The 27,663-nt window shown below is 43.6% G+C and overlaps 1 protein-coding gene across 2 annotated transcripts in view; it reads left to right on the top strand.

Moving 5' to 3' along the window:
* CCDC25 (coiled-coil domain containing 25) overlaps window positions 1-27,663 on the top strand; it is a 102,734-nt gene that overhangs the window by 14,732 nt on the left and 60,339 nt on the right. For both annotated transcript variants that reach the window (XM_029596229.1, XM_029596230.1), the window contains exon 4: window positions 5,964-6,015. In XM_029596229.1, coding sequence (XP_029452089.1) covers window positions 5,964-6,015 — 52 coding nt within the window. The remainder of the gene's footprint in view (window positions 1-5,963; window positions 6,016-27,663) is intronic.

Here is a 27,663-nt window from a genome sequence, read left to right on the forward strand (position 1 = left end):
GCAACCAGGATCCACAAAGTGCAGGCCCCTGTGGTACGGGGGACCACATGGGCCGCTTTTCCGGATGATTCTGACCTGGAGGAGGTGCCGGTGGACATCACTCCGTCCCCTGATGCCCCGGACCTTGAGACCGGGCCTGATCATTTGCTCTCAGTGGAGAGGGATGATCTTAAGGTGGTGCGATTATTTCAGCGAGAGGAGTTGGCACCCCACGTTCCGCACGTCCCAGCGGAGCTCGGAATTGCGGAATCGCCAGTGCAACCAGGCCCAGATAAGGTGGATCCTGCTCTCGCAGGCTTGCGTGGGCCCACTATGACCTTTCCTCTGCATGCCATGCTCCGGGAGTGGGATACTCCAGAGACAGGTCTCAAGGTCAGCAGGACAATGGACAAACTATATCCTTTGCCGGAGGATATCTTAGACCTCCTGAGGCTCCCAAAGGTGGATGCGTCCGTCACGGCAGTCACCAAGTGCACGACTATTCCTGTAGCAGGAGCAGCGGTTTTGAAGGATCTCTAGGATCGTAAACTGGAGGGTTATCTCGAGAGGATATTTGAAGTCTCTGCCCTGGGCATTCGTGCTGCAGTTTGTAGCAGTTACTTGCTCCGAGCAGGCCTCCGCTGGGTGCAACAATTACAAAGTGCCGAGGATCTTGATCCCTCGAAGGCGAAGCAGGCCAAACACTTGGAGGCTGTAGTGGCATATAGTGTGGATGCCCTCTATGATCTGCTTCGCACTTCCTCGTGTACAATGGTCTCTGCAGTGTCCATGCACAGGCTGCTGTGGCTCCGGAATTGGGTGGCGGATGTTTCCTCCAAAGCTCAGCTGGGGGCACGCCCCTTCAAAGGCAAACTCCTTTTCAGGGAGGACCTCGAGCAGCTGATCAAGAATTTGGAGGAAAACAAGGTCCATATGCTCCAGGAAGATAGGCCTAGAGGACAGAGGCCCTTTTCTTCCTCCTGCTTTTGTGGCCAAAGGCGGTTTCGTCAGAGCAGGGCCCCCACCTCGGGCCAGTGGCAAGCCTCTGGGAGATCCCAGCCTTGGTCACAGTCATATCGTGGACACCGGATGGCCCGGCGCGGGACAAGGGCCCAGCGGGGCAAAGTCCGCACAGTGAGTTGTGGCCAACCCACTCCGCGGACCTTGTCATAGGGGTCCACCTTACCCTTTTTCTTCAGGAGTGGTTTAAAATTATATCAAACCGGGGGTTCTCAGTGTAATAGAACACGGCTATGCATTAGAATTTGCTCATCTGCTAAGGGACCTGTTTCTGGTGTCCCTTTATGGATCTTCAGAAAAATAATTCGTAGTTCGCCAGACCCTCTATCAACTCCAATCCCTGGGGGTCATTTGTTCCTGTCCCCCAGTCAGAGTACGGGAAGGGGCATTACTCCATTTACTTTGTCGTTCCAAAGAGGGAAGGATCCATCCGCCCTATCTTAGATTTGAAGAAAGTGAACGTGGCTCTCAAGGTGCCTCGCTTCTGAATGGAGACGCTCCATTCTGTCATTGCAGCAGTCCGAAAGGGCAAATATCTGGCATCCCTGGACCTGATGGACGCCTATCTCCATATCTGGATCCAACAAGATCATCAGAAGTTCCTCAGGTTCATGATCATGGGGCAACATTTCCAGTTCTGTGCTCTACCTTTCGGCCTAGCCATGGTGCCTCAAACTTTTACCAAAGTTGATTGGTAACAGCAGCCCTCAGGAAGGAGGGGATTCTAGTCATCCCTACCTGGACGATTAGCTTATCCGAGCGAAGTCGGAAGTTCTATGCTCCCAGGTGGTGGATGTAGTCTTAAGTCGCCTGAGATCCCTGGCTTGGGTAGTCATCCTCGCCAAGAGCCATTTAGTACCTTCCCAGGTTCTGGAATTTTTGGGAGCATGCTTCAATTCCCGAGTGGGGAAGGTTTTTCTCTCCAGGATTCGCAAGCTGCAGGGCCAAGTCCAGACTTTTCTGTGGGCTTTGGTGCCCAGAATCTGGGATTATTTACAGGTTCTTGGTTCCATGGCATCTACCTTGGAGCTAGTCCCGTGGGCCTTTGCGCATAGGAGACCTCTGCAACCTGCGTTGCTGGCCCGCTGGAATCCATTGTCGGAACAATTCCATCTTCTGCTACCGCTTACAGCCACCGCCAGGTTTAGTCTGTTGTGGAGGCTTGCCCATAGCCATCTGGAGATCACCCGGTGGATGGTGGTGATCAATGCCAGCCTGTCTGGCTGGGGGGCAGTGTGTCACTCCCGAGCGGTTCAGGGCCGGTGGTCACCGGTGGAGGCGACTTGGTTGATCAATCACCTAGCGACAAGGGCTGTTCGAATGCTGGAGAACTTCCTCCCCCTACTGCACAATCAGGCGGTCAGGGTATTGTCGGACAATGCAACGACCATGGCCTATATCAACAGACAAGGAGGAACCAAGAGGTGTCCTGTAGCTCTTGAAGCGGCGATGCTATTGTCATGGGCGGAACAGAATTTGGAGATGTTGGCAGCGTCTCACATAGCAGGATCGACCAACATACAAATGGACTTTCTCAGCCGACATCAGCTAGACTCAGGAGAATGGGAGCTGTCCGAAACGGCCATGCGTCTGATCTGTCGCAGTTGGGACGAACCTCATGTGGACCTGATGGCAACCCACGCAAATGGCCTGGTGGTCCCTTGGCCGGTCGGCGTTCTCCTCTACGTGTTTCCTCCTTGGCCGCTAGTGGCCAAGATAATCCGGAGGATAGACCTTCACCCCGGAAGAGTGATTCTTGTGGCTCTCGAGTGGCCTCGAAGGCCTTGGTTCACGGACCTCGTGAATCTGCCTTTGGACAGGCCCTGCACCAGGGCCCTATATTTTTCATCAGGCGGATTGCTTTTGTCTTACAGCTTGGCTTTTGAGAGGAGACAGTTAAGGAAGAAAGGCTACCCAGCGGTGGTTATATCTACCTTGCTGTGGGCTCTGAAATCATCAGCGTTACAAGTATACGCTCGTGTTTGGAAGGTCTTAGAGTCCTGGTGGCAGCCTCACTGGGTACATCCTCAAGCGTCTGTGACCCTCCTTCTTTCCTTTCTGCAGGATGGTCTCGACAAAGGGCTGTCTTATAATTCCCTGAAGGCTCAGGTTTCGGCTCTGGGATGTTTGAGAGGCCCAATCCAGGGTTCTTCCCTGGCGACTCATCCGGATGTGGTGCGCTTTTCTCAGCAGAGTCAAACACTTGCACCCACCGACTCTGTCTCTGCCCCCCATGGAATCTAAATTTGGTGCTCCGGGCATTGTGCGAAGCCCCCTTCGAGCCACTGAAGAGAGCCACTTTGAAAGATCTTACGTTGAAGGTTTTTTTTTTTGGTGGCTATTTTGCTCCTTTAGGAGGGTGTCAGAGCTTTATGCCTTATCCTGCAGGGATCCTTTTCTCCACATCTCTGATTCCGGAGTTTCGCTATGCACAGTTCCATCATTTTTACCTAAGGTGGTCTCAGCCTTTCATCTGAACCAGTCCATGGAGCTTCCAGCCTTTTATGGACACACAACTGAAGGATCTTCATGCGAAGGAGCTGAGGCGGCTGTATGTTCGCAGGGCCTTGTTGCTCTATCTGGAGGCTACCAATGGTTTACGATTGTCAGATCATCTGTTTGCACTGTGGCACAGTCCAAAGAGAGGCCAGAAAGCGTCCAAGCCTACTATTGCTCGTTGGCTGAAGGAGGCTATTTCATCGGCATATATATGCCGTGGTCGACCAGTCCCAGATGGGCTGAAAGCTCACTCCACCAGGGCACAGGCGGCCTCATGGGCAGAATGTCAGCTGGTCTCCTCACAGGAGATGTGCAAGGCAGCTACTTGGAAGTCTTTACACACCTTTTCCAGACACTACCATTTAGACATCCAGGATTCGGATGCTGGCAATTTTGATGTCACTGTCATTCGAGCGGGGCTCTTGTGGTCCCACCCTACTTAAGAAAGCTTAGGTACATCCCAGCTGTCTGGAATGATCCAGGTATGTACAGGGAAAGGAAAATTGGTTCTTACCTGCTGATTTTTGTTCCTGTAGTATCATGGATCAGTTCAGAAGCCCACCCAATGAAGGGTTTTGGGGTGTGTGGAGAGCCCGCTAGACCTATTCTTTTTTTTTTTCTGAAGAATGGCATGGGCTATTATACTGTTTTCCAAAAGGTTCACATTTTGAAGTTTGGTTCTTCATCCTCTGCTTGTTCAAGGAGTAGAGGGAGGTTAATTGAGTTACATGGCTATTTGAATACTATTGTTCTGCTTGGGTACGAGTAAATACTGAGGAGCAGCAGGTGGCACACCAGGTTATGAGAGGGCGCTCTCAAACGTTTTTCTCTGTCTCCAACTGCGGGAAGGGAGGCAAACTCAGCTGTCTGGACTGATCCGCGGTACTACAGAAACGAAAATTAGCAGATAAGAACCAATTTTCCTTTTTCTCTGATGTGGTGCCAGCATAGAAAGAGGGATTTCAAGTGGGCTAAAGGTTGTCAACTCAGCCAAAGTGTCTTTATAACCCAAAAAAAGGATTTGCGCTCGTGCCCACATGTTCCCTCTGTTTTTCTTCTGAAGGTCTCTCTTTTTTCTTTTTTTTTTTTGTGTGTGGTTACTTCTTTTAAAGCTACTTTACTGTTATGCACTCTCATGGTGCATGGATTCATCAGTGGCGGAGGACTTCGGTCCTTATTGTATAACACGATTGGGCCATTACAATATTTTTTCAACTTTATTTTTTTAGCCGAGCTTTAATCTGCAGTTCTGAAACCTCATGTGCTGTAACCAGGACCAGTCGCAGGGTGATGTTTCATCCTGTGCCTCCTATCAAATCATGGGATAGTGTTCCCCCTTCTTGCAGTGCATCCCACACTTAGCTCTATGTGACATGGATTCCTCCTTTGGCCACAAGGATCAAGGCAGAGGGACTTCAGATTTATAATAGAATCCAAATGAATTTCCATTTCATCAGATGGACACGCCTTTGTTGTGATGCTGCCGTTTTTAATAAAATACAAAGGAAACCTAATTAGGCAGTTTAATAGAAAAAACCCTTTATTCTTGCAGCTGATGATCATGTGCATGTAATACAAGTCTTCTGAGATTTTTATGTGATTAAATATAGCCTTTACCTGCAATCCTTTACTGGGAGGGAGGAAACTAGGGCTTTCTCCGGAAGTTTGATCACAGTCTTATTCTGTTTTTAATTTACAAGCACGATAATTCTTTGACTTGTAGATCTGTTGGGGGTGGGAGCAGTTTCTATACAAAAGTAGGGCTATATGTATCAGAATATTTTGGTATGGAATTTTTAAAAAATGTATTGAACAGTCTGTTTCTAGAACTTGTGTGCACATGTCTCATAGAAACTTGTGGCTTTGCTTAGCTGCTCATTTGCTTGTCAAGAACTGATGTGGTCCCTGATCTATCTAGTTATTCACTGGTAAACTATATAAAAACAAAAAACTTTATGCTCAGGCATAGCAACTAGAGGGTGCAAGTCTCAAACTAGTTTGTTGGGAGGGCAGGAGTTGCTGGATGGTTGTGCAGCAGATCTGCTGTCTGAGAAAAAAGCCAATTGCCAGTAAACCCTGCAAGTAAAATACAGAATGTGGGGCTCTTTCTCTTACTGGGTAAGAACTGAGTATTTGTCTCTTGTGGGGTGGGACCTGGGAGTGGTTTGGGCAGCAGGGAGAGAGGCTATTACAAGGTCTGTATATGGGTTTGGGTTTAGGTAAGATTCCTGGTTACCACTGTGCTAACTGCAGGAACATTGTGAATACCTGAAACTTAAGGAGAATTTCTATGAGTCTGTTTATATCATGTTTGTATAATGTGAGAGCTTCAAGTCTGCAGACAGACATGTTTTTAGGGCCTGAGAAGTATGTATTAGTGTTTATAAAGAATGTGAGAATATGTTCATTGCTCTAAAATGACAAATATTTATAACCTTTAACTTTGGTTTAATTGTATTTTTCAGGTTTCATGTGGATAAGCTCTCATCTGCTCATGTCTACCTCAGACTACACAAGGTAGTTTTAAAGCTGTAAAGTTAGGCTTTGTGCACAGGGAAAGGTCTTGTTTTGGAACGTGGTTTTTGCTTGAGGTTTCATGTTTGAAAATTAAATATTTTTATTATGAGTATTCAAAACATTTAATGAAAATAAAAATTAAGGTAAAACATTTGCAGCATTCCATTTAAAATGTAAAGACCAAATAGTGTAAAACAAAAATTTTTTTTTTGTTTTACACTAAGTAAATGTCCCATAAACAAAATCTAGATTGAGGGTTTAGTGTTTACAGCAGTCTGAAACAGAGCATCTCACTAGGATGAGATTTTAACCAAGAATTCTCACCATGTTGATGTGCTTTTATGCATTGATGCTACGACATTGCTCTGAACTGTAGCCTGTAACAAGTGGGCCTTCAGTTTGGAGCCAAAGCTCCCATGGCCTTCAGTAAATGCTCTGCTCATTTGCCAAGGATTGTACATGTCAGGAATTTTACACTGAAACTCTTTATCTTCAGGAACTGGGGCACAAAATTCCCACTTGAGATGGGCATAATGTCTGTAGTTTTGAGTTGCTGGCTCCTTGGCATTCTAATAGTGCTGACAGACAATTCAAAAAATAATCAGGGATGCAAATTTAGCTGCTACTAGCACAGGCATGCAGATAACACTTTGCTTATATTTTGTTATCTGCATATGCATTCTATTACAAGCTAAATAGTAGTTTGCCTCCCCAACCACTTTTTGCCTCGTCTTGAGTATTGTGTGTGGCTAGTATATCTTTCTTTTTTTGCCTTTTGCATTCTAATAAAGCTGGCAGTAACAGCTTTTATTTCTTCATCTCTTCTTAGTTTTCAGGAAGGTATCATGTAATATTTCTTGTTCTCCAGTTTTCTCACACAGTGCTTCAGTCTTTTGTGCTGGAGGGAGCAAGATGCAGCCGCATCCAGAGCCATTTCCAGTCCAGCTTTTTAGCTGCTACTGCATAGCACCATGAGCAAGGCGCTCATCCAAAGTCCTCTTTTAGAAGCCCAGGTGGGGAATGAAACCCATGTGTCCTGCTAGCAGTTTAGAGACCTCTTTTCAGCTGACCTATATCCCTAAAATAACTCATTTAAATGAGAAAACAATCTGGAAATGGAGAGCTGTAAGTTCAGGGGAGCAAGTTATATTCATTGTTTAAACAAGAAAAATCTATCTCCCTTCCCCTGCCAAACACAGATCTCCAGTCATTTTGTAGCAAATTTTTTGGAACCTATGCTTATAACCAAGATAAAATGACATGCCTCTCCATAAGAGAGGCATGTCATTTTATCCCTTTGTGCAATCTTTTGTGCTACACTTATTTTAATTCCCTTAAGTTTTCCTGTGTTAATTAACCTTTTTCATAGTGTTTAGTAATCCCTTGTTTATTAAATATGTTCAATGTATTTGACTTAGGAAACCTATTTTCCTGCATACTCTGTTTTTAATGTAAACCGGTATGATTTGTATCTGATACAAGAATGTCGGTATATAAAAATTCTAAATAAATAAATAAGAGGCATAGATCATGTATTTATTTACATTTTTATATTCCACTTTTTGGCACTTCAAAGTGTACATCAAAGCAAATTACATTCAGGCACTATAGGTATTTCCCTATCCCCACTGGGCTTACAATCTAATTTTGTACCTGTGGCAATGGAGGGTAAAGTGACTTGCCCAAGGTCACAAGGAGTGACAGTGGGATTTGAACCCTGTCACTCCCTGTCACTCCTTGTCACTGACAGTGGGATTTGACCCTGGTTTCCTTGGGTCGTAGCCTGCTGCTCTAACTACTAGTATTTAGCAATTTGTTCCCAACATTTTTTTTTTTTGTAGTGTAACACTATAGTTCCTTAGATTTCTTTTTTTTTTTTTCCCACATGGTACCCCATCACTGCTCTGTTCTTGATTTTCCTAATTGGGCTTCTCTGTGTGGCTTGAGGGAAAAGGCTCTACCACACCAAGAAATCCTTCCACCTTGGTTACTTAAAAATGTTTGGGAAGAGCAACTGGTGCTGTGGGTTCAGAGAGAAATTAAACTTGGTTGACAGATACCTGTGACCTAATAGTAGATGAGTGCTGATCAAGTTTTAGAGTGGTATAGCAGTCTTTAAAAGAGTGCAATTCCCTGCAGTCCAGGATCAGTCCAGACTGTGAGTTATGCCTCCCTTCCAGCAGATGGAGACAGAGAAAAGCTTGAAGGGCATCATCTCTTAACCTGGTGTCCCACTTGCATCCCTTCAGTATTTCTGTCTCCAGCAGATGGAGGTGGTGCACACCCTGCAGTCTTGCCCTGATCTTAGGGTTAAGGCGATATCCCTTAAAAAAAAAAAAAAAATTTGAGAATTTTCTCTAGCAGGGAATCAAGCAAAAAAAAAAGTCATCGAATCCTCCCGGGGATAGGTAGGTCCTGCAGGGTCGTCCCTCCTATTAGCAGGTTGAGGAGCTGGGGTTGGTTACCCCGCGGGGGTTCCTGGCAGGTAAGGCGCCGGAGAAAGATACTGGTGGTCCGGTCACTCTTCTCCCTTCGCTGATCAGCCCGAAAAAAAAAAATGTAGACTTTAAACAGAGGCAGCCTGCTAGTTTCTTTCTCGAGCGGCTGCATTGCTCTGAGGATCGGGTGCTGTATGAGTGTGTTTTTAAGAGTTTTAAGGCTCACTGCCGCTTCCCTCGCTGCTGGGATGTTTGACACCCCCGTTCCACGATGCTGCGGCCATCTTCCTGTACTGCCTGCGGGGAGTCATTGTCTAGGCTCTCCCGTTCAGGCCTCTGTTCGCGGTGCCTCTCAGGTGGGGAAGGTAGCTCAATTTTGCCAGCAAGAAGCTTTTCAAAGCCCCGAGGTGCAGTGAAAAGATCAGCACCTCGGGAGGCTCGCGCTGATCCGTTCCACCTCAGTGTGGGAACGGCAGCCATTTAAACACCTTTTGCAGAAGCACAAGCCAGGGCAATGGGGGCAGGAGAACTTCTTCCCGATTTATCCCCGGTTTCTGCCAGTCCTGGGGATCAGTCTGATCCAGACCAGGACGATTTTGGTGGTGAGCCCAATCCCCTGGGGGGTGGGAAGTGGCCAGCTCTAACGCCTTCTCATTAGATTTTGTGCTCCTTATGCATAGAGCCTTTTTGGCTTCTCAGACTCCGCAGGGTGGTGCTTCATATTTGAGCCGTCCAGTTGGGCCTCCCTTCAAAGTGGCCAAGCGACTGGATGCAGGCAGATCTGCCATTCCAGATGCTGCGGATAGTAGAGCTACGGACGCACTGGCTTCTACCTTGCCCTCTCCTGGCACGGGATCTGAGGAGGACCTGGGAAAGCAGGCTCCTCTGGACAGTGACGATCCGAAGGTGGTCCGGCTATTTCACAGGGAGGAGTTGGAGCCTCTTATTCCCTCGGTGTTGTCGGAACTTGGAGTGGACCTCCCCAGCATACTCTGCCTCAGGATTCTGTGGACCAGGTTCTGGTGGGACTAAGGGCTCCAGCCAAAGCTTTTCCTTTTCATCCGATGCTCCAGCAGCTAATGACCCTGGAGTGGGACGTTCCAGATGCTGGCTTGAGAGTCGGTCGTGCTATGGATAAGCTTTATCCTTTGCTTGAAGAGTCTCTTGAGCTTTTAAAGTCTCCTAAGGTAGACTCTTCAGTTTCGGCTGTCACAAAACAGACCACAATCCCAGTTGCAGGAGCGACGGCACTCAAGGATCGTCAAGATAGAAAACTGGAAGTTCTCCTCAAATGTATTTTCAAGGTTTCCACACTGGGCATATTAGTGGCGGTGTTTAGTAACTACATGCTCCGGGCTAGCCTCCGCTGGGTCCAACAATTGTTAACGTTGAGAGACCTCCCTCTGGAAAAGAAGGGGTCCCTCCGGTACAAGTCTGAGCAAGCGGAACGCTTGGAGGTGGCGGAGGCGTAAGGGGCTTATGCTCTGTATGACCTTCTTCGTACTTCATCTCACACCATGTTGTCCACAGTATCGGCAAGGCAGCTCCTCTGGCTATGTAACTGGTCAGCAGATGTCTCGTCCAAAGCTGTTCGGTGCGTTGCCGTTCAAGGGAAAGTTTCTCTTCAGTGAAAACTTGGAGCAGTTGATAAAAACACTGAGTGAAAACAGTCCATAAGCTCCCGGAGGACAGGCCGAAACCTTCCAGAGGTTTTCCTTCAACCCGCTCTCATTTCTGTGGACAGCGGAGATTTCGTCAGAGCAGACCACAGCCTGCAGGACAAAGGCAGCCATCAGCTAGGCTGCAATCCTGGACCCCTTCTTTTCAAGGGCACAGAACCGCTTGTGATGGTGGCCCAGCCACGGCCCTTGGCTCCAAGGCTTCTCAATGAGATAAGGCCGGCCGATTCCTCGGGTGGGGGGAGGATTATCCCAGTTCTACGAGAAATGGGCTAGAATAACCTCCGAAGAGGGTGTCCTAAGCATCATAGAACACTGCTATGCTTTGGAATTTGCTCGGCTTCTCCAAGATTTTTTATGGCCTCCCCTTGCAGCTCGCGCACCAATGCCCAAATCGTTCGGCAGACCCTCTACCGCCTACTATCTCTCGGGGCAGTAATACCTGTCCCCCAAGACGACTGGAAGATAGGGCGATACGCCATCTATTTTGTGGTCCCGAAAAAGGAAGGTTCCATCCTGCCTATTCTAGACCTGAAAATTGTAAACAAGGCTCTAAAGATACCGCATTTCTGCATGGAAACTCTACGCTTGGTTATCACGGTTGTGCGCAAATGCGAGTTCTTGGCTCTGATCACTTAAATTCTCTGTATCGCTCCATGGTGAGACCGCACCTTGAATACTGTGTACAATTCTGGTTGCTGTGTCTCAAAAAAGATATAGTTGCGATGGAGAAGGTACAGAGAAGGGAAACCAAAATGATAAAGGGGATGGAACTGCTCCTCTATGAGGAAAGACTAAAGAGGTTAGGGCTGTTTAGTTTGGAGAAGAGATGGCTGAGGGGGGATATGATAGAGGTCTTTAATATCACGAGAGGTCTTGAACGAGTAGATGTGAATCAGTTATTTACTCTTTTAGATAATAGAAGGAATAGGGGGCACTCCATGAAGTTAGCAAGTAGCACATTTAAAACTAATCGGAGAAAATTCTTTTTCACTCAGAGCACAATTAAACTCTGGAATTTGTTGCTAGAGGATGTGGTTAGTGCAGTTAGTGTAGCTGGGTTTAAAAAAGGTTTGGATAAATTCTTGGAGGAGAAGTCCATCACCTGCTATTGATCAATTTGATTTAGAAAATAGCCATTCTATTACTAGCATCAGTAGCGTGGGCTGTACTTAGTTTTTGGGTCCTTGCCAGGTACTTGAAGCCTGGATTGGCCACTGTTGGAAACAGGATGCTGGGCTTGATGGACCCTTGGTCTGACCCAGTATGGCAATTTCTTATGTTCTTATGATGGCAGCCTACTTGCATATAACTATCCACAAGGATCATCAGAAATTTCTTCGCTTCATGATCCTAGGCATGCATTTCCAGTTTTGTGCTCTACCATTCGGTCTGGCCAAGGCTTCTTGCACATTCACCAAAGTTGTGGTGGTGGTGGCAGCAGCCCTGACGAGGCAAGGACTTCTCATCCATCCCTACTTGGACGACTGGCTCATCAGGGCGAAGTCGAGGGACCTCTGCATGGAATCAATCAGCAAGGTGGTCAGTCTCCTGGAGTCGCTCGGTTGGGTTGTCAATCAGTCCAAAAGCAACCTTATCCCATCTCAGTTGATGGACTTCATGGGGGCCCGGTTTGATAATGCCTCTGTATCGCTCCATGGTGAGACCCCCATCTTGAATACTGTGTATAATTCTGGTCACCACATCTCAAAAAAGATATAGTTGCGATGGAGAAGGTACAGAGAAGGGCAACCAAAATAAGGGGAATGGAACAGCTTCCCTATGAGAGACTAAAGAGGTTAGGACTTTTCAGCTTGGAGAAGACAGCTGAGGGGGGATATGATAGAGATGTTGAAAATCATGAGAGGTCTAGAACGGGTAGATGTGAATCAGTTATTTATTCTTTCAGATAATAGACTAGGGGGCACTCCATGAAGTTAGCATGTGGCACATTTAAAACTAATCGGAGAAAGTTCTTTTTCACTCAACGCACAATTAAACTCTGGAATTTGTTGCCAGGGGATGTGGTTAGTGCAGTTGGTATAGCTGTGTTTAAAAAAGGATTGGATAAGTTCTTGGAGGAGAAGTCCATTACCTGCTATTAATTAAGTTGACTTAGAAAATAGCTACTGCTATTACTAGCAGCGGTAACAAGGAATAGACTTGGTTTTTGGGGACTTGCCAGGTTCTTATGGCCTGGATTGGCCACTGTTGGAACAGGATGCTGGGCTTGATGGACCCTTAGTCTGACCCAGTATGGCATGTTCTTATGTTCACATATGCAGGTTGAAGTTTTGTATAAAGATGAAATTTTTCTATAGGAATATCACTCCATCCAGGAATTATATCAAAATCATCTTTTGTTTGAGAATTTAAGTGATCTTTGAGGAATCAAAGGTTCTGACTGCTTTTTCTGTCTCCTCCAATATCACTTCCTCACCCTGCCGTCCTCCTCTTTGCTACTTCAAAACAGGAAGAAAAGATGTTGGGGGAGGCAGAAGAAGGCTCTCAAAAAGCTGCTTGTGAGGGGAAGGGCAGGAGAAGAAAGCTGAGACTGAAGGCAGACAGACAGTTTGGGTGCTTAGGTACTTGCCAGGTACTCGTGACTTGGATTGTTCACTGTTAGAAACGGGACACTGAGCTTAATGGACTCTTGGTTTGACTCAGTATGGCATATCTTATGTTCTTATGTGCTTTAAGGTGTATAGCTTTCAGGAATGTTGGTTCTGAGGCAGGTTGTAAAAAAACAGTGGCTAGCAAAAGTATTCAACAGTCCCCTCTCTCTTCCCCCCCCCCCCCCCCCCCCCCCCCCAAAATCAGATGTACCTGGAATTCAAATTAGATTGTTCGAGACAATATGTTTGTTACAAACCTGTATGCTTTTAAAGTTAATTTTCAGTCGCAGTTCATTATTTCTCTCATTTTGTATAAAATAAAACTGAAAAATAATGCCTGCAAAGTATTTAACCCCTGTGCTTTACACAGATGAAAAATATTGCCCTATCAATTGGCTTACAGTTGGCCTCTAGACAAGGTGGCCACTAACTGAGTCGTGCACAACAGAGCTTGTCTCTCCATTTCTTCTCTGACATTTGGATTACCTTTGTTATGCCTCTTACTAAATGTAAGGGTAAACTTAGGGAGAATATTAGCTCTCCCTGATTTGGCCCTTTCCAACCACAGATTGAGGAGTTTTTCAGTGCAACGCCAGTGTCTACTCCCATTGTGATGGCTGCTTCAGATGAAGACGGTGAGCGTAAATCTCTGTTGGCCGAGAAGATGGTGACCTGGATTGCAAATTGGTTGACGGACAGAAGACAATGTGTGATGGTAAATGGAACCTTCTCTGAAGAGAGAGCGGTTTTAAGTGGTGTACCGCAAGGATCGGTGTTGGGACCGGTCCTGTTCAATATCTTTGTGAGCGACATTGCGGACGGGATAGAAGGTAAGGTTTGTCTTTTTGCAGATGACACTAAGATCTGCAACAGAGTGGACATGCCGGAAGGAGTGGAGAGAATGAGACGGGATCTAAGGAAACTGGAAGAGTGGTCGAAGATATGGCAGCTGAGATTCAATGCCAAGAAGTGCAAAGTCATGCATATGGGGAGTGGAAATCCAAATGAACTGTATTCGATGGTGGGGGAAAGGCTGATGTGCACGGAGCAGGAGAGGGACCTTGGGGTGATGGTGTCTAATGATCTGAAGTCGGCGAAACAATGCGACAAGGCAATAGCTAAAGCCAGAAGAATGCTGGGCTGCATAGAGAGAGGAATATCGAGTAAGAAAAGGGAAGTGATTATTCCCTTGTACAGGTCCTTGGTGAGGCCTCACCTGGAGTACTGTGTTCAGTTCTGGAGACTGTACCTTCAAAAAGACAAAGACAAGATGGAGGCAGTACAGAGAAGGGCGACCAGGAAGGTGGAGGATCTTCATCGGATGACTTATGAGGAGAGATTGAAGAATCTAAATATGTACACCCTGGAGGAAAGGAGGAGCAGAGGTGATATGATACAGACTTTCAGATACTTGAAAGGTGTTAATGATCAAAAGACAACGACAAACCTTTTCCGAAGGAAAAAAATCAGCAGAACCAGGGGTCACGATTTGAAGCTCCAGGGAGGAAGATTCAGAACCAATGTCAGGAAGTATTTCTTCACGGAGAGGGTGGTGGATGCCTAGAATGCCCTTCCGGAGGATGTGGTGAAGACCAGAACTGTGAAGGACTTCAAAGGGGCGTGGGATAAACACTGTGGATCCATAAAGTCAAGAGGCTGCCAATGAAGAGTGGGTGACTCGCCAGAATGATGGCTACTGCCTGGAGTCAATACCCTTATTAAATAAACATACACAGGCTTACTGTGACTCCAACATCGCTCTAAGCTTCAACAGCAAGAGGAAATGTGGAAAAAAGGATTCACACTCACAAAGAGGGGAGTAGCTGGCTTGTTACGGCGGTTACTACCCCAAATCAAATAAGCCTGATACTTCACTTTCAATGCATATACAGCAAAGTTCTCTGATTCAACGGCAGGGGAGAAGAAAAACTGATACTTCACACATCCAGCAGAGCTCTCTGCTTCAACGGCAGGGGAGAAGAAAAGAGGGTTCGCACTCACAAAGCGGGGAGTAGCTGGCTTGTTACGGCGGTTACTACCCCAAATCAAATAAGCCTGATACTTCACTTTCAATGCATATACAGCAAAGTTCTCTGATTCAACGGCAGGGGAGAAGAAAAACTGATACTTCACACATCCAGCAGAGCTCTCTGCTTCAACGGCAGGGGAGAAGAAAAGAGGGTTCGCACTCACAAAGCGGGGAGTAGCTGGCTTGTTACGGCGGTTACTACCCCAAACCAAATGTGCCTGATACTTCACTTTCGATGCACATCCAGCATGGCTCTCTGCTTCAACGGCATGGGAGAAGACTTATACGTCACGCATATCCAGCATAGCTCCCTGCTTCAACGGCAGGGGAGAAGAAAAACAACCAATAAGGGCTAATAACATAGTCTGGGTAAAACAAATAAGCATGGGTGCAGCTTGCTTATTGCGGCGGCTACTACCCCTACTACCCCTAACGAATCAAGCTAGATATTTCACTTGGATGCAGCTCCATCACTGCTCTCTACATTAAAGGTGGGGGTGGAAGGGAAATAGAACCAAGAGCTAAGAGAAACAGATAAGTATGAGAGAAAATATGTGTGAAGCTTGCTGGGCAGACTAGATGGGCCATTTGGTCTTCTTCTGCCGCCATTTCTATGTTTCTATGTTTCTATGTAAGATCTCTTAGCCCGGGAGCACCAGCTACACCATACCCTCCCTGCCATGAAATAACTTATTTGTCCGGTTCTCCGACTCTCTTGGTGGGGATTCAAGGAGTCCCAATTTTGCAGTGCACAATTTTGGAAGAGGCTGGGCGTCCTGTGCCTCCTACTACATATGCAGCATTGGCAACCGTTGAGAAGAAGCCCCCCCCCCGATTTTAGGGGATATCGGAGCGACTGTCTCCCTACCTTTGGCCCTGACTTCGGACCTTTCTAATGGCTTGGGTGAAGAAGTGTCACAGAGTAGTGGTGAGTCGATAAGTGTCCAGGTTGGTAAATTTTAGACTTTGTAAACCATCGATAATTACCATGGAAGCTTTGTGGAATGCTCTTGTGACTATGGAATCTTCTATTTCCTCACTAACTACAGTTATTATGGATACTAACAATCTGCTTTTGCTTAACTCTAATTTGGTCTCGTCTCAGGGCACTAAACATTTGGCTTTGGATACCTGAGGAGTTTCTCCTGAAAAACTCAACATCAAGGGGATTGAGGGGTAATTGAATGCTGAGAGGGGGGGAGAAGAGCCGTCCGGCATTCTAGACCTAGTCACCTCGCTCTTCCCAAGAGAGAAAACACTGCTAGTAAACATTGCTGAGAGGCTCTTGCTGACCCCAGGAGACTTAAATCCAACCGAAGGGGTTGGTTTAATAGGATCTCCCACAAGACAGGGTAGTCAGCAAGCAGAACCTAACTCTCATTTTGATATCGAGGGACATAAGAACATGCCATACTGGGTTAGACTAAGAAACATAGAAATGACGGCAGAAGAAGACCAAACGGCCCATCCAGTCTGCCCAGCAAGTTTCACACTTTTTTTTTCCCCCATACTTACCTGTTACTCTTGGCTCTTAGTAACCTTTTGGTTCTATTTCCTTTCCACCCCCACCATTAATGTAGAGAGCAGTGTTGGAACTGCATCTAAGTGAAATATCTAGCTTAATTAGTTAGGAGTAGTAACCGCTGCATTAAGCAAGCTACACCCATGCTTATTTGTTTACCCAGACTATGTAATTCAATCAGGCCTACCACATCTTCTAGGTTCACCGTGATTTGGTTCAGTCCATCTGAATCATTACCCATGAAAACCTTCTCCGGAACGGCTATCTCCCCAACATACTCTTTACTAAACACCAAAGCAAAGAAATCATTTAATCTTTCCGCGATAGAGAAAATAAAGCTAAGTGCCCCTTTAACCTCTCGATCATCTAACCGTTCTAATGGTCCAACTGATTCCCTCACAAGCTTTCTGATTCGGGTATATTTAAAAAAAATTTTACTGTGAGTTTTTGCCTCTACGGCCAACTTCTTTTCAAATTCTCTCTTAGCCTGTCTTATCAATGTCTTACATTTAACTTGCCAACACTTATGCATTATCCTATTTTCTTCTGTTGGATCCTTCTTCCAATTTTTGAATGAAGATCAATGACCATCATTAGTATCCTTTGAAGATACCTCTCTGAACCATGCGCTGATGAGCGACTGTCGGCTTTCCCCTTTGTTCTAGTTTAAAAGCTGCTCTATCTCCTTTTTAAAAGTTAGTGCCAGCAATCTGGTTCCATCCTGGTTAAGGTGGAGCCCATCCCTTCGGAAGAGACTCCCCCCTTCCCCAAAAGGTTCCGCAGTTTCTAATGATTGTTATCACTAGAGTTGCTGAGCCGGGCACCAGTGTGAGGGAAGTGGGTTTATATATGCCTCAGTTGAAATCTTTGGCTAGACCTCAAGTATTTTTATTGGAATATATTTGGGAGGCTATAAATGAGTTGAATCAGAATATTTATGGGTAAATGATGTAAAAAAGAATGTTGAATTGTTGGAGTCTGACAATAGAAATATAAGATGTGAATTGCTTAAGATTAAAAGTGAATCTGGTAGAGTTAATGATGTACAAGTAGAACTTATAAAGGAAAATCAGATATTGCAATTGAAATTAGAAAAATTAGAAAATATTGCTAGATTGAGAAATATATGCTGTGTAATTTTCCTAAAACACCTGTTTCAACACCAATACAATTGTGGAGGAAATATTTAATAGAAGTTATGAATCTACCCGAACCTACTCTACCAATAACTTTTAAATTATATTATTTACCACCTCTAAGAAAATCCTCAGATATGAGGAATATTGGGAGTTTACAATTAGATGAGTTATAGCAAAGGAAACCTGTAGTGAACAATACTATTAATATATCTGAGATTCTAGAGCAATCAGAAGAAAGCTTAGTTGTACCCTCAACCTTAATAGTCACACTTTTATGTTGGAATCTGACATTGGATCTTTAAGAAATTCTATCTTTCTTGATAGGTCCAAAGAATTTATGGGCTGTAGGGTTCAGCTATTTCCAGATTTGGCACCTTTAACACAGAAGCATAGGAAACAATTCTTAGTGTTAAAAGCACAGGTGATTCAAATGTGGATGTTTATTTTGAAACACCCTTGTAAATGTATAATAAAGTCAGGGGGGAATACCTATATATTTACACAACCCATGCAATTAACTCAATTACTTGAAAATAGGCTAAAACCCACTTTAAGCTCTACACCTGGTGCCATTGGATAGAGCACTAAAGATGTGAATATAACTCTCAGAAGTAAATAATTCCAACCCTGAGGTTAGTAAATGTTAGTCTTGCAAACCAATTAAAATTAAGGATTAGGCTTCTTGGGACCTTGAATAGTGTGCTTGAAAGACAGGTTATCTGAATGTTTCAATCTTTGGCTTCTGTATAAAAAATAGAAGAAAATTTACTTATTTTCTTATCTATTTGTTAACATGTATAATAATTCAAGATATGTATGCTTGATCTGTAGTGAATGAAAATGTTATAAATAAAAAATTTAAAAACTCAACATCAATAAGTTCAATCAGATATAGTCTACTCAAAGAAGATTGAGAACATTGAAAATGCCTTACATTCTTTAAATTTGAGAATTTTCAGTTCTCCTGTCACTAAAGATTTTGCCTGCAGAACTATTTTGAAATTATATTTCTCAGATTCTCAAAATTCCTAATGCAGCAATGCCTGTAATAACTAAGGCCTACTATTTGCCTCAAGCTGAAGAAGTTCATGGAGATAATTTGCCATCAAATGTAGCTGTAGATTTGACAAATGTTCTGAAAGTTCTCAATGGAGATTTCACATCGTGAAACTTTGCTAGTGACATTTGCTTTTTTCTCTGAAACATAGAAACAGAGAAATGACGGCAGAAGAAGACCAAACGGCCCATCCAGTCTGCCCAGCAATCTTTCGCACTTTTTTTTTCTCTCACATACTTATCTGTTTCTCTTGGCTCTTAGTAACCTTTTTTTATTCTATTTCCCTTCCACCCCTGCCATTAATGTAGAGAGCAGTGTTGGACCTGCATCTAAGTGAAATAGCTTAATTTAGTTAGGGGTATTAACCACCGCAATAAGCAAGCTACACCCATGCTTATCTGTTTATTCAGACTATGTAATTCAGTCCTTGTTGATTGTTGCCTGAATATAGATCCACCTTTCTTCATTCCCCCCTGCTGTTAAAGCAGAGAGCCATGCTGGCTTTGCATTTAAAGTGAAATATCAGACTTGCTCCTCTGCCGTTGAAGCAGAGGGCTATGCTGGATATGCGTTGAAAGTGAAGTATCAGGTATTTTTTTGGTTTGGGGTAGTAACCCCGCCGTACAAGCAAGCTACTCCCCTGCTTTTATGTGGTTACAAATCCTTTTTTCCACATTTCCTCTTGCCGTTGAAGCATAGAGCCATGTTGGAGTCGCATTATTGAATAAGGATATTCATCTCTAGGTAGTAGCCAACATTCCCTCAAGCCACCCCCCATGCCTCTTGTCTTCATTCACATGCTCTAGACATCCTCTGATCGATTATAAAGTTTTATGTTTTTTCTTTCGTATTCGATCTTTGTTATTCTATGGTCAAAAGGTATGGATATACCCTGATCTTACCAGGGTTACTCAACTTCATTGAAAGAAATTTCTTTCTTTACGTTCTGAGGTACTTGCCAAGGAAGGTCAGTTTGTTTTGTGCTATCCTTGTAAATTCTCTATTAGATATTCTAATGTTAACCATATTTTTTTTGAGCCATCCCAACTCCGGGCGTTTCTAGATTTACCACCTCAATACCCCCCTTTATATAGTCTGGCTTATTAAATGTAACCGGTGTATTTTTTCTCAGCTTGCTTTTTTTCTTTATTTCATGGTTTTATATTTGCTTATTTTGCTAGTCTCCCTCCCTTTTCTTATTATAATATGTGGGGTATTTTTTATTCCCTGTTTAAGAAATCTGTTTAATATACCTTGTCTTTATTTTTGTATACCTCACATGTCTGTACAAGGTATTCTTGAATCTTTATTTTTTGAAATGAAATAAAAATAAAAAATGGCCTCTATCTGTGAATCATTAAAACAAAAAAAAAGTCAGCTTTTCTGGATAAGACTTCTTAATTTCAGTACCATTGGTCAGACAGGAAAGCTGTGAAAATGAAGACCAAAGAACATTTTAAGGAAATTAAACATAGTGTTAGACATGCACAAGAATGGAAAAGGTAACAAAATATCCAAGTGTTGGATATCCCGGTGAGCACTGTTGCAGCTTTCATTTCCTCAAAATTGATCCATCATACCACCCAGACACTGCCTAGAAAAGGCTATCCCTCAGAGCAAGAAGGAGACTTGTGAGGGAAGCCACAGAGAGGCAACAATTCCTTTGAAGGAGCTACAGAGTCGATTGAGACTGGAATGGAGGTTCACCAGTCAGTCATACGAAGAGCTCTGCATACAATTGACCTGGATGGGAGGGTGGCTAGAAAGAAGTCATTACTGAAGGGAAAAAACACATTAAAGCATGTCTGGAGTTTGTCAGAAAGCATAAGAATGACCCAGCTAAAATATAGAGTAAGGTTTTGAAATCAGGTGATACAAAAATGGAGCTTTTTGGCCAAAATTCAAAACGCTGTATGTGGTACTAACTTAACACTGCCCATTCCTCAGCAAACACCATCCCAACAGTAAAGTATGGGGCTGGCAGCAACATGCTGTGGGGATTCTCTTCCTCAGCAGGGACTGGGCATCTTGTTAAAATTGAAGGATGATTGTGTGATGTAACATATAGGGGGAGATACTGCAAGACAACTTGCTTCAGTCTGCTAAAAAGTTAAAACGTGGGGAGAGAGTTCACCTTTCAGCAGGACAATGATCTCAAGCACAAGGCCAAAGCAACACAGGAGTGGTTGAACAGCAAAAAGATGAATGTTCTACAGTAGCCAAGTCAAAGTCCAGATTTCAAGCCAATCGCTAATCTGTGGCACTATTTGAAAATTGCAATCCATGAGTCATTCAACCAACCTTTAAAACCTGGAGCAAATCTGTCAGGAAGAATGGGCAAAAATCACTCCCAAGCAGTGTGCAAAGCTGGTAAAAACTTACCCCAACAGAGTTAAAGCTGTTTATTGCAGCAAAAGGTGGTTCTACCAAGTATTTACTATTTGAAGGGATTAAATACTTATGCAACCAGCATTTTTCAGTTTTTAATTTTATTTTACAAAAATGCAGAGAAATAATGAATTGTGACTCTTAAAATTATTTTAAGAGCATACTATTTATTTATTTTATAGGCTTTTCTTTGCCGACATTCGTAAGGCACATCATGCCGGCTTACATTGAACTGAAAAGGAGGAAATACAATGAACAGAATAACATATCATAGTTAAAGCAAATGGTGTAAAATATGAGCAAAGTAAAACTTTATATGATTATTTATGATAACATAAAAGAACTGATAGGGTGGAAAAGGTAGAAAGAAAGAGAAAAACTTTGTACAAACTAAAACAACTTTATCTTTATCATTGAGTACGTAATACAGGGGTTACAAATGTGCAGAATATTCCAGGGGGAGAGGGTAAGGGGCACAGATGGAAAGGGGAAGAGAGGAAGGGGCGTGGGGCATGGGAGGAGGGGGAGTGCTGGCAGTGGAAAGACTTAGAAAAGGTCCATTTAGGAGAGGTCTACGTAGCAATTGAGTCAGGGTATGCCTGCTTAAAGAGCCATGTTTTGACTCCTTTTTTGAATTTGTTGAGTGACGGCTCTATTCGGAGGGAGGGGGGGAGGGAGTTCCAGAGGTAGGTACTAGCTATGGAGAAGGCCCTTTCTCTGGTGAGGGACAGATGCGCAGCCTTCAGGGGAGGAATGTGTAGGGTACTGGCATGAGCACTTCTTGTGGGGCGGTTGGAAGTGCGGAAGCGAGGCATTTCTTCCAGCCAGGTGTGATTGAGTTTGTATAATGAGCAGTGAAGAATGGTGAGTGTTTTGTATTGTGAGCGGAAGGAGATAGGCAGCCAGTGCAGGTCTTTTAAAATTGGAGTAATGTGTTCTGTTTTGCGGGTGTTTGTTATGATTCTGGCCATGGAGTTTTGGAGGATCTGGAGTGGCTTGATTGTGGTAGCAGGAAGGCCAAGTAGGAGGGCATTACAATAGTCCAGTTTCGAAAGCATAGTAGTCTGGACTACAGTTCGGAAATGGTTAGTGTGGAGCAGAGGTTTGAGTTTCCTGAGGACATTTAATTTGTAGAAGCCTCCCTTTATGAGGGATTTCATGTAAGGTTTAAATACTAGCTTGCAATAAATATACTGTCTGGAACAATCTGTATAAGTGTCATTTGTAATCATACAAATCTGACTCTTAAGGGGTTGAATACTTTTGCAAGCTAATTATGGGACTGATGCAATGTTTGAATGCAGAAAATGGGTGTTTAGTGTTGAGCACCCATTTTCCTAATGCGTACCCAGCCACCTCTCCTGGGTGTGCATTCCAATTTTTAGATTAGGGTTTACGCAAAAAAGGAAGCACTAGGGAAAACGTGTGTGTCTGTAATGCCTCCTCAGCATTGGGCGCACAGGAGAGAGGTGGCTGTCAAGCAGATTGGGAAAATGGACGCCTTATCTATGAGCATCTGTGTTCTCCTGCTACCAGTATAGGCAAGCACAAGATACATGGCCTGGACAGTGTATCTTGTGTCCAGAATTTTTTTTTTAAACTAAATCTGCTTTATTTGATTCCTCCTACTTAATATCACTGATGCTATTAGTAGGAATCACAGAAAGCAGGATTTATCTTTTCTTTCAATGCACCCTTGAGTGTGGCATACCATTTTGTTAGCCCTAGGCTGGCATAAAATTTGCTGTGTTGGTATGCGGGAAATTTTTTGTGTCATGGGGATTAGCTAACAGCCTCATCTACATAGAATTTACATGTGATGAGTGTTATATATGTGGTGATTTGAACGCACTGACATATCTGTTCCCCAATAAACTTTGTTCCATTCAGAATTATTTAAACATTTTTTAAAGTCATTTTTGATCTAAAAAAGACCAGTGCACAAGTTGTATCTAAATGTGAAGCAGGGTCTAGTTTAAAAGACAACATTCAACTTTTTTTTTTTTGCTTCACTTGTCAGGTGTAGGAAGCCAGCTAGCGCTTTAGGTGTGATTTATGTCCCAAGCACGGCAGTTTCCAGACACTGCTTTACAATTAACACCCAACCTAGATAAACAATTCCTTATAACCTTTTGCACCTAAGAAGGAAGCTGCTATATCTTAGTATTGTATTTATTACAACATATTTAAACATTAAGAGTATTAGAAGCTTCATACACAAATTATATAAATTAAAAATTAGAAAAGTAAAAGCAAGTTTGTTTTTTTTTGTTTTGTTTTTGTCAAATAGATGGAATCTCTATACTAGATCAAAGCACACAGATGTCGTGATGTAGTGTACTTGAATTTATAGGTAATATTTTTCTGCACCTTTATTAGCAACTCATGAGAATAAAGGATTGCTACGTTAGCAGTTACAAGCTAATTATAAATTGTTAAAAGTATATAGCAGAAAAAGGTATATACACCGTACATTCAAGATATTTGGGGCTGCCGCTGTCCTATTCTGAACACAGCACGCCCAAGGCTTTGGCAAAGAATTTTAACTTTGTAAGCATTTGACATTTCTTTTTTTGTTATCAACAGACTTAATCAGAATTAATTTGATTTAAAAAGACTTAGTCTGAATTTATCTGAATTTCTCTGATCTAATCATAGAAACAGAAATGACAGCAGAAGACGACCAAACGGCCCATCCAGTCTGCCCAGCAAGCTTTGCACTCTTTTTTTTTTTTTTTTTTTTCCCCCCTCATACTTCTGTTAGTCCTGGCTCCTAGTAACCTTTTGGTTCTATTTCCCTTCCACCCCCACCATTAATGTAGAGAGCAGAGTTGGAACTGCATCTAAGTGAATATCTACCCTAATTAGTTAGGGGTAGTAACAGCCGCAATAAGCAAGCTACACCCATACTTATTTGTTTACCCAGACTATGTAATTCAGTCCTTGTTGGGTGGTGTCTGTATATAGATCCACTTTTCTTCATTCCTCCTGCCCTTGAAGCAGAGAGCTATGCTGGATATGTATTGAAAGTGAAGTATCAGGCTTATTTGGATTGGAGTAGTAACCGCTGTACCTTGCTTGTTATGGCGGTTACTACCCCAAACCAAATAAGCCTGATACTTCACTTTCAATACATATCCAGCATAGCTCTCTGCTTCAAGGGCAGGAGGAATGAAGAAAAGTGGATCTATATCTGTTGAAGCTTAGAGGAATGTTGGAGTCGCATTAACCGTGTGTAAGTTTATTGAATAAGAGTATTATCTCCGGGCAGTAGCCGTCATTCCCGCGAGCCACCCACTCTTCATTCACGTCCTCTAAACTGTATAGATCCACAGTGTTTATCCCACGCCCCTTTGAAGTCCTTCACAGTTCTGGTCTTCACCACTTCCTCCGGAAGGGCATTCCAGGCATCCACCACCCTCTCTGTGAAGAAATACTTCCTGACATTGGTTCTGAGTCTTCCTCCTTGGTTCTGCTGATTTTTTTTCCGACGGAAAAGGTTTGTCGTTGTCTTTGAATCATTAAAACAGACTTTCAGATACTTGAAAGGTATCATATCACCTCTGCTCCTCCTTTCCTCCAGGGTGTACATATTTAGATTCTTCAATCTCTCCTCATAAGTCATTTGATGAAGACCATCCACCTTTCTGGTCGCCCTTCTCTGGACCGCCTCCATCTTGTCTCTGTCTCTTTGGAGATACGGTCTCCAGAACTGAACACAGTACTCCAGGTGAGGCCTCACCAAGGACCTGTACAAGGGAATAAATACTTCCCTTTTCTTACTTGATATTACTCTCTCTATGCAGCCCAGCATTCTTCTGGCTTTAGCTATCTCCTTGTCACATTGTTTCGCCGACTTCAGATCATTAGACACTATCACCCCAAGGTGTCTCTCCTGTTCCGTGCACATCAGCCTTTCCACCCCTCCCCCCCCCCCCCCCCCCCCATTGAATACAATTCATTCGGATTTCCACTCCCCATATGCATGACTCTGCACTTCTTGGCATTGAATCTCAGCTACCATATCTTCGACCACTCTTCCAGCTTCCTTAAATCCTGTCTCATTCTCTCCATTCCTTCCAGCGTGTCCACTCTGTTGCAGATCTTAGTATCGTCCGCAAAAAGACAAATCTTACCTTCTATCCTGTCCGCAATGTCGCTCACAAATATATTGAATAGGACCGGTCCCAGCACCGATCCTTGCAGTACACCACTTAAAACTGCTCTCTCTTCAGAGAGCGTTCCATTTACCATCACACATTGTCTTCTGTCCGTCAACCAGTTTGCAATCCAGGCTACCACCTCGGCACTCACTCCTAAGCTTCTTATTTTATTCACCAGTCTCCTGTGCGGGACTGTATCAAAAGCTTTGCTGAAATCCAAGTAGATGACATCGAGTGCTCTTCCGTGATCCAATTCCTTAGTTACCCAGTCAAAGTCAATCAGATTTGTCTGACAGGACCTTCCCCTGGTGAATCCATGCTGCCTGTGGTCCAGCAATTCTCCCGACTGTAGATATTTCACTTTCTCTCTTTCAACAGCAACTCCATTACTTTTCCCACCACCGAAGTGAGGCTAACCAGTCTGTAGTTACTAGCCTCTTCTCTGTTCCCACTCTTGTGAAGCGGGACCACCACCGCTCTTCTCCAATCACTCGTCACCACTCCCTTTTCTAGGGATCTATTGAATAGGTCACACAGCGGACCTGCCAGCTCATCTCTGAGCTCCCTCAGTATCCTGGGATGAACCTCATCAGGCCCCATGGCTTTGTCCACTTTCAGTTTCTCCAGCTCTTCCCATACATTTTCTACTGTAAATGGAGTTGCATCTACTCCACTCCCCTCCAGTTTCTTGTTAAGTTGTGACGGTCCTTCACCAGGGTCCTCTTTAGTGAACACAGAACTGAAGTATTTGTTTAATATTTCTGCCATTTCTTCGTCTCTCTCCACACATTGATCCTTTCCACCTTTCAATTCCACTATACCATTTTGAACTTTTCTCTTTTCACTGAAGTATCTGAAAAATGTTTTGTCACCTCTCTTTCTCCTTGGCAGTCCTCTCTTCCGCTTGGCTTTTTGCCGTCTTGATTAATTTCTTCATCTCCCTCAGTTGTACCAGATATTCTTCTTTGTGTTCCTCCCTTTGGGATATTTTATATTTCTTGAATGCTGTTCTTTTAGCCTTTATTTTGTCAGCCACCTCCTTTGAGAACCAGATAGGTTTCACTTTTCTTTTGCTTTTCTTAACTTTTCTAACATATAGATTAGTTGCCTTGGTAATTGCTCCTTTTAGATTGGTCCACTGTTGATCCACATCTCTCTCGTTCTTCCTCCAGGTACTTCCCCATTTCATCAAAGTCCGTGTTTTTGAACTGCAAAACTTGGGTCTTTGTGCTTCTTTTCCTTATCCTTTTTGTTATATTAAACCATACCGTTTGATCAATGGTGCTGAGGTGGGCACCCACCTGAACATCAAAGATGTTGTCTCCATTAGTGAGCACTAAGTGGAGTATAGCTCCTTCTCTTGTGGGTTCCATTACCATTTGTTTGAACAAAGCTACTTGCAGGGCATCCACTATTTCTCTGTTATTAGATTCTGCAGATGGGATTCTCCAGTCTACATCTGGCATATTAGTCTCCAAAGATCACCACTTCTCCCTTCTTTCCTATATTTTGGATGTCTTCAATCGGATCTCTGTCCAGCTCTTCCTTTTGGTTTGGAGGTCTGTAAACCACTCCAATATGAATGTATGCCCCATCTTTTTTTAGGTTGGCCCATAGTGCTTCTTCATTGCCCCATCTGCCTTGCAGCTCAGATGCTTGGATATTGTTTCTGACATAAAGAGCCACACCTCCCCCTTTCCTGTCCACTCTGTCCTTCCTTAACAATTTAATCAATTAAATTTATCAATTGAATTTAATTGTATACTTTTCTTATGTAAAATAAAAATATATTCTTCTTTAGAGAATGTGTGTGTATATGTGGTTCTGATTTCATAATAATTAACTGAGCTCAAGAAAGGCATTAACTAAGGCGCTCTAATGTGTTAACTTATGTGACATGTTTCTAATGCCAGGAGAGTAACTCTTATTGGGTAACCCATTAACGATTCTCCCCTTAGAGATATCTATCAGAACAAGGCCCCATGACAGCGCAAATCCCTGTATTGCATCGGAGATTATGGACGCATGTTAAACCTTGTGCTAGCCACTGTGCACAGGATTGTATCGGTCATAACGTAGGTTCTCCTGCAGTTGATCACACAATCGCAGGAGGCTAGGGGTACTGTCCAGAGTTGTATCTGCGGTATGTCCAATTTGAAATAAAAATGTGGATTTGGTAGCTGGAAGCCCACTTTTAGATCTTCAGAGGATTTTAGTCTGCTGTCAAAAGAGCTGAATAGAGGTATTAATTTATCTTCCTGTCCACAAATCTAAACCTTTTAATATTCAAAATTCTGGGAAAAATTGCAGAAAGGAGGCTTTAAACATAGCTTTGAATAGCAGTTTGTGTGTGTTTCATGATCATTTTCCAGGTTTGTATAATTGGTTTCATTCCCTTGGGCAGCCTGGAATCTGATTTATATACCTTCATTCGCAACTCTTGTCATTTCTGGAAAAATGCTATTTCTTGTTCTAAGTGATCCAGTCCACTGCAGTGGGTAATTGCATGCACCACATTACTCCATCTCTTTAAACCCAATTTTCTCTGGGGTTTTTTTTTTAGTTTAAGTTATGTACTAGAAACTTGTTTCCCTCATCACACATAGCCCCAGACATTT

The sequence above is a fragment of the Rhinatrema bivittatum genome, chromosome 3 (assembly GCF_901001135.1).
Source record: "Rhinatrema bivittatum chromosome 3, aRhiBiv1.1, whole genome shotgun sequence".
Taxonomy (NCBI): Eukaryota; Metazoa; Chordata; class Amphibia; order Gymnophiona; family Rhinatrematidae; genus Rhinatrema; species Rhinatrema bivittatum.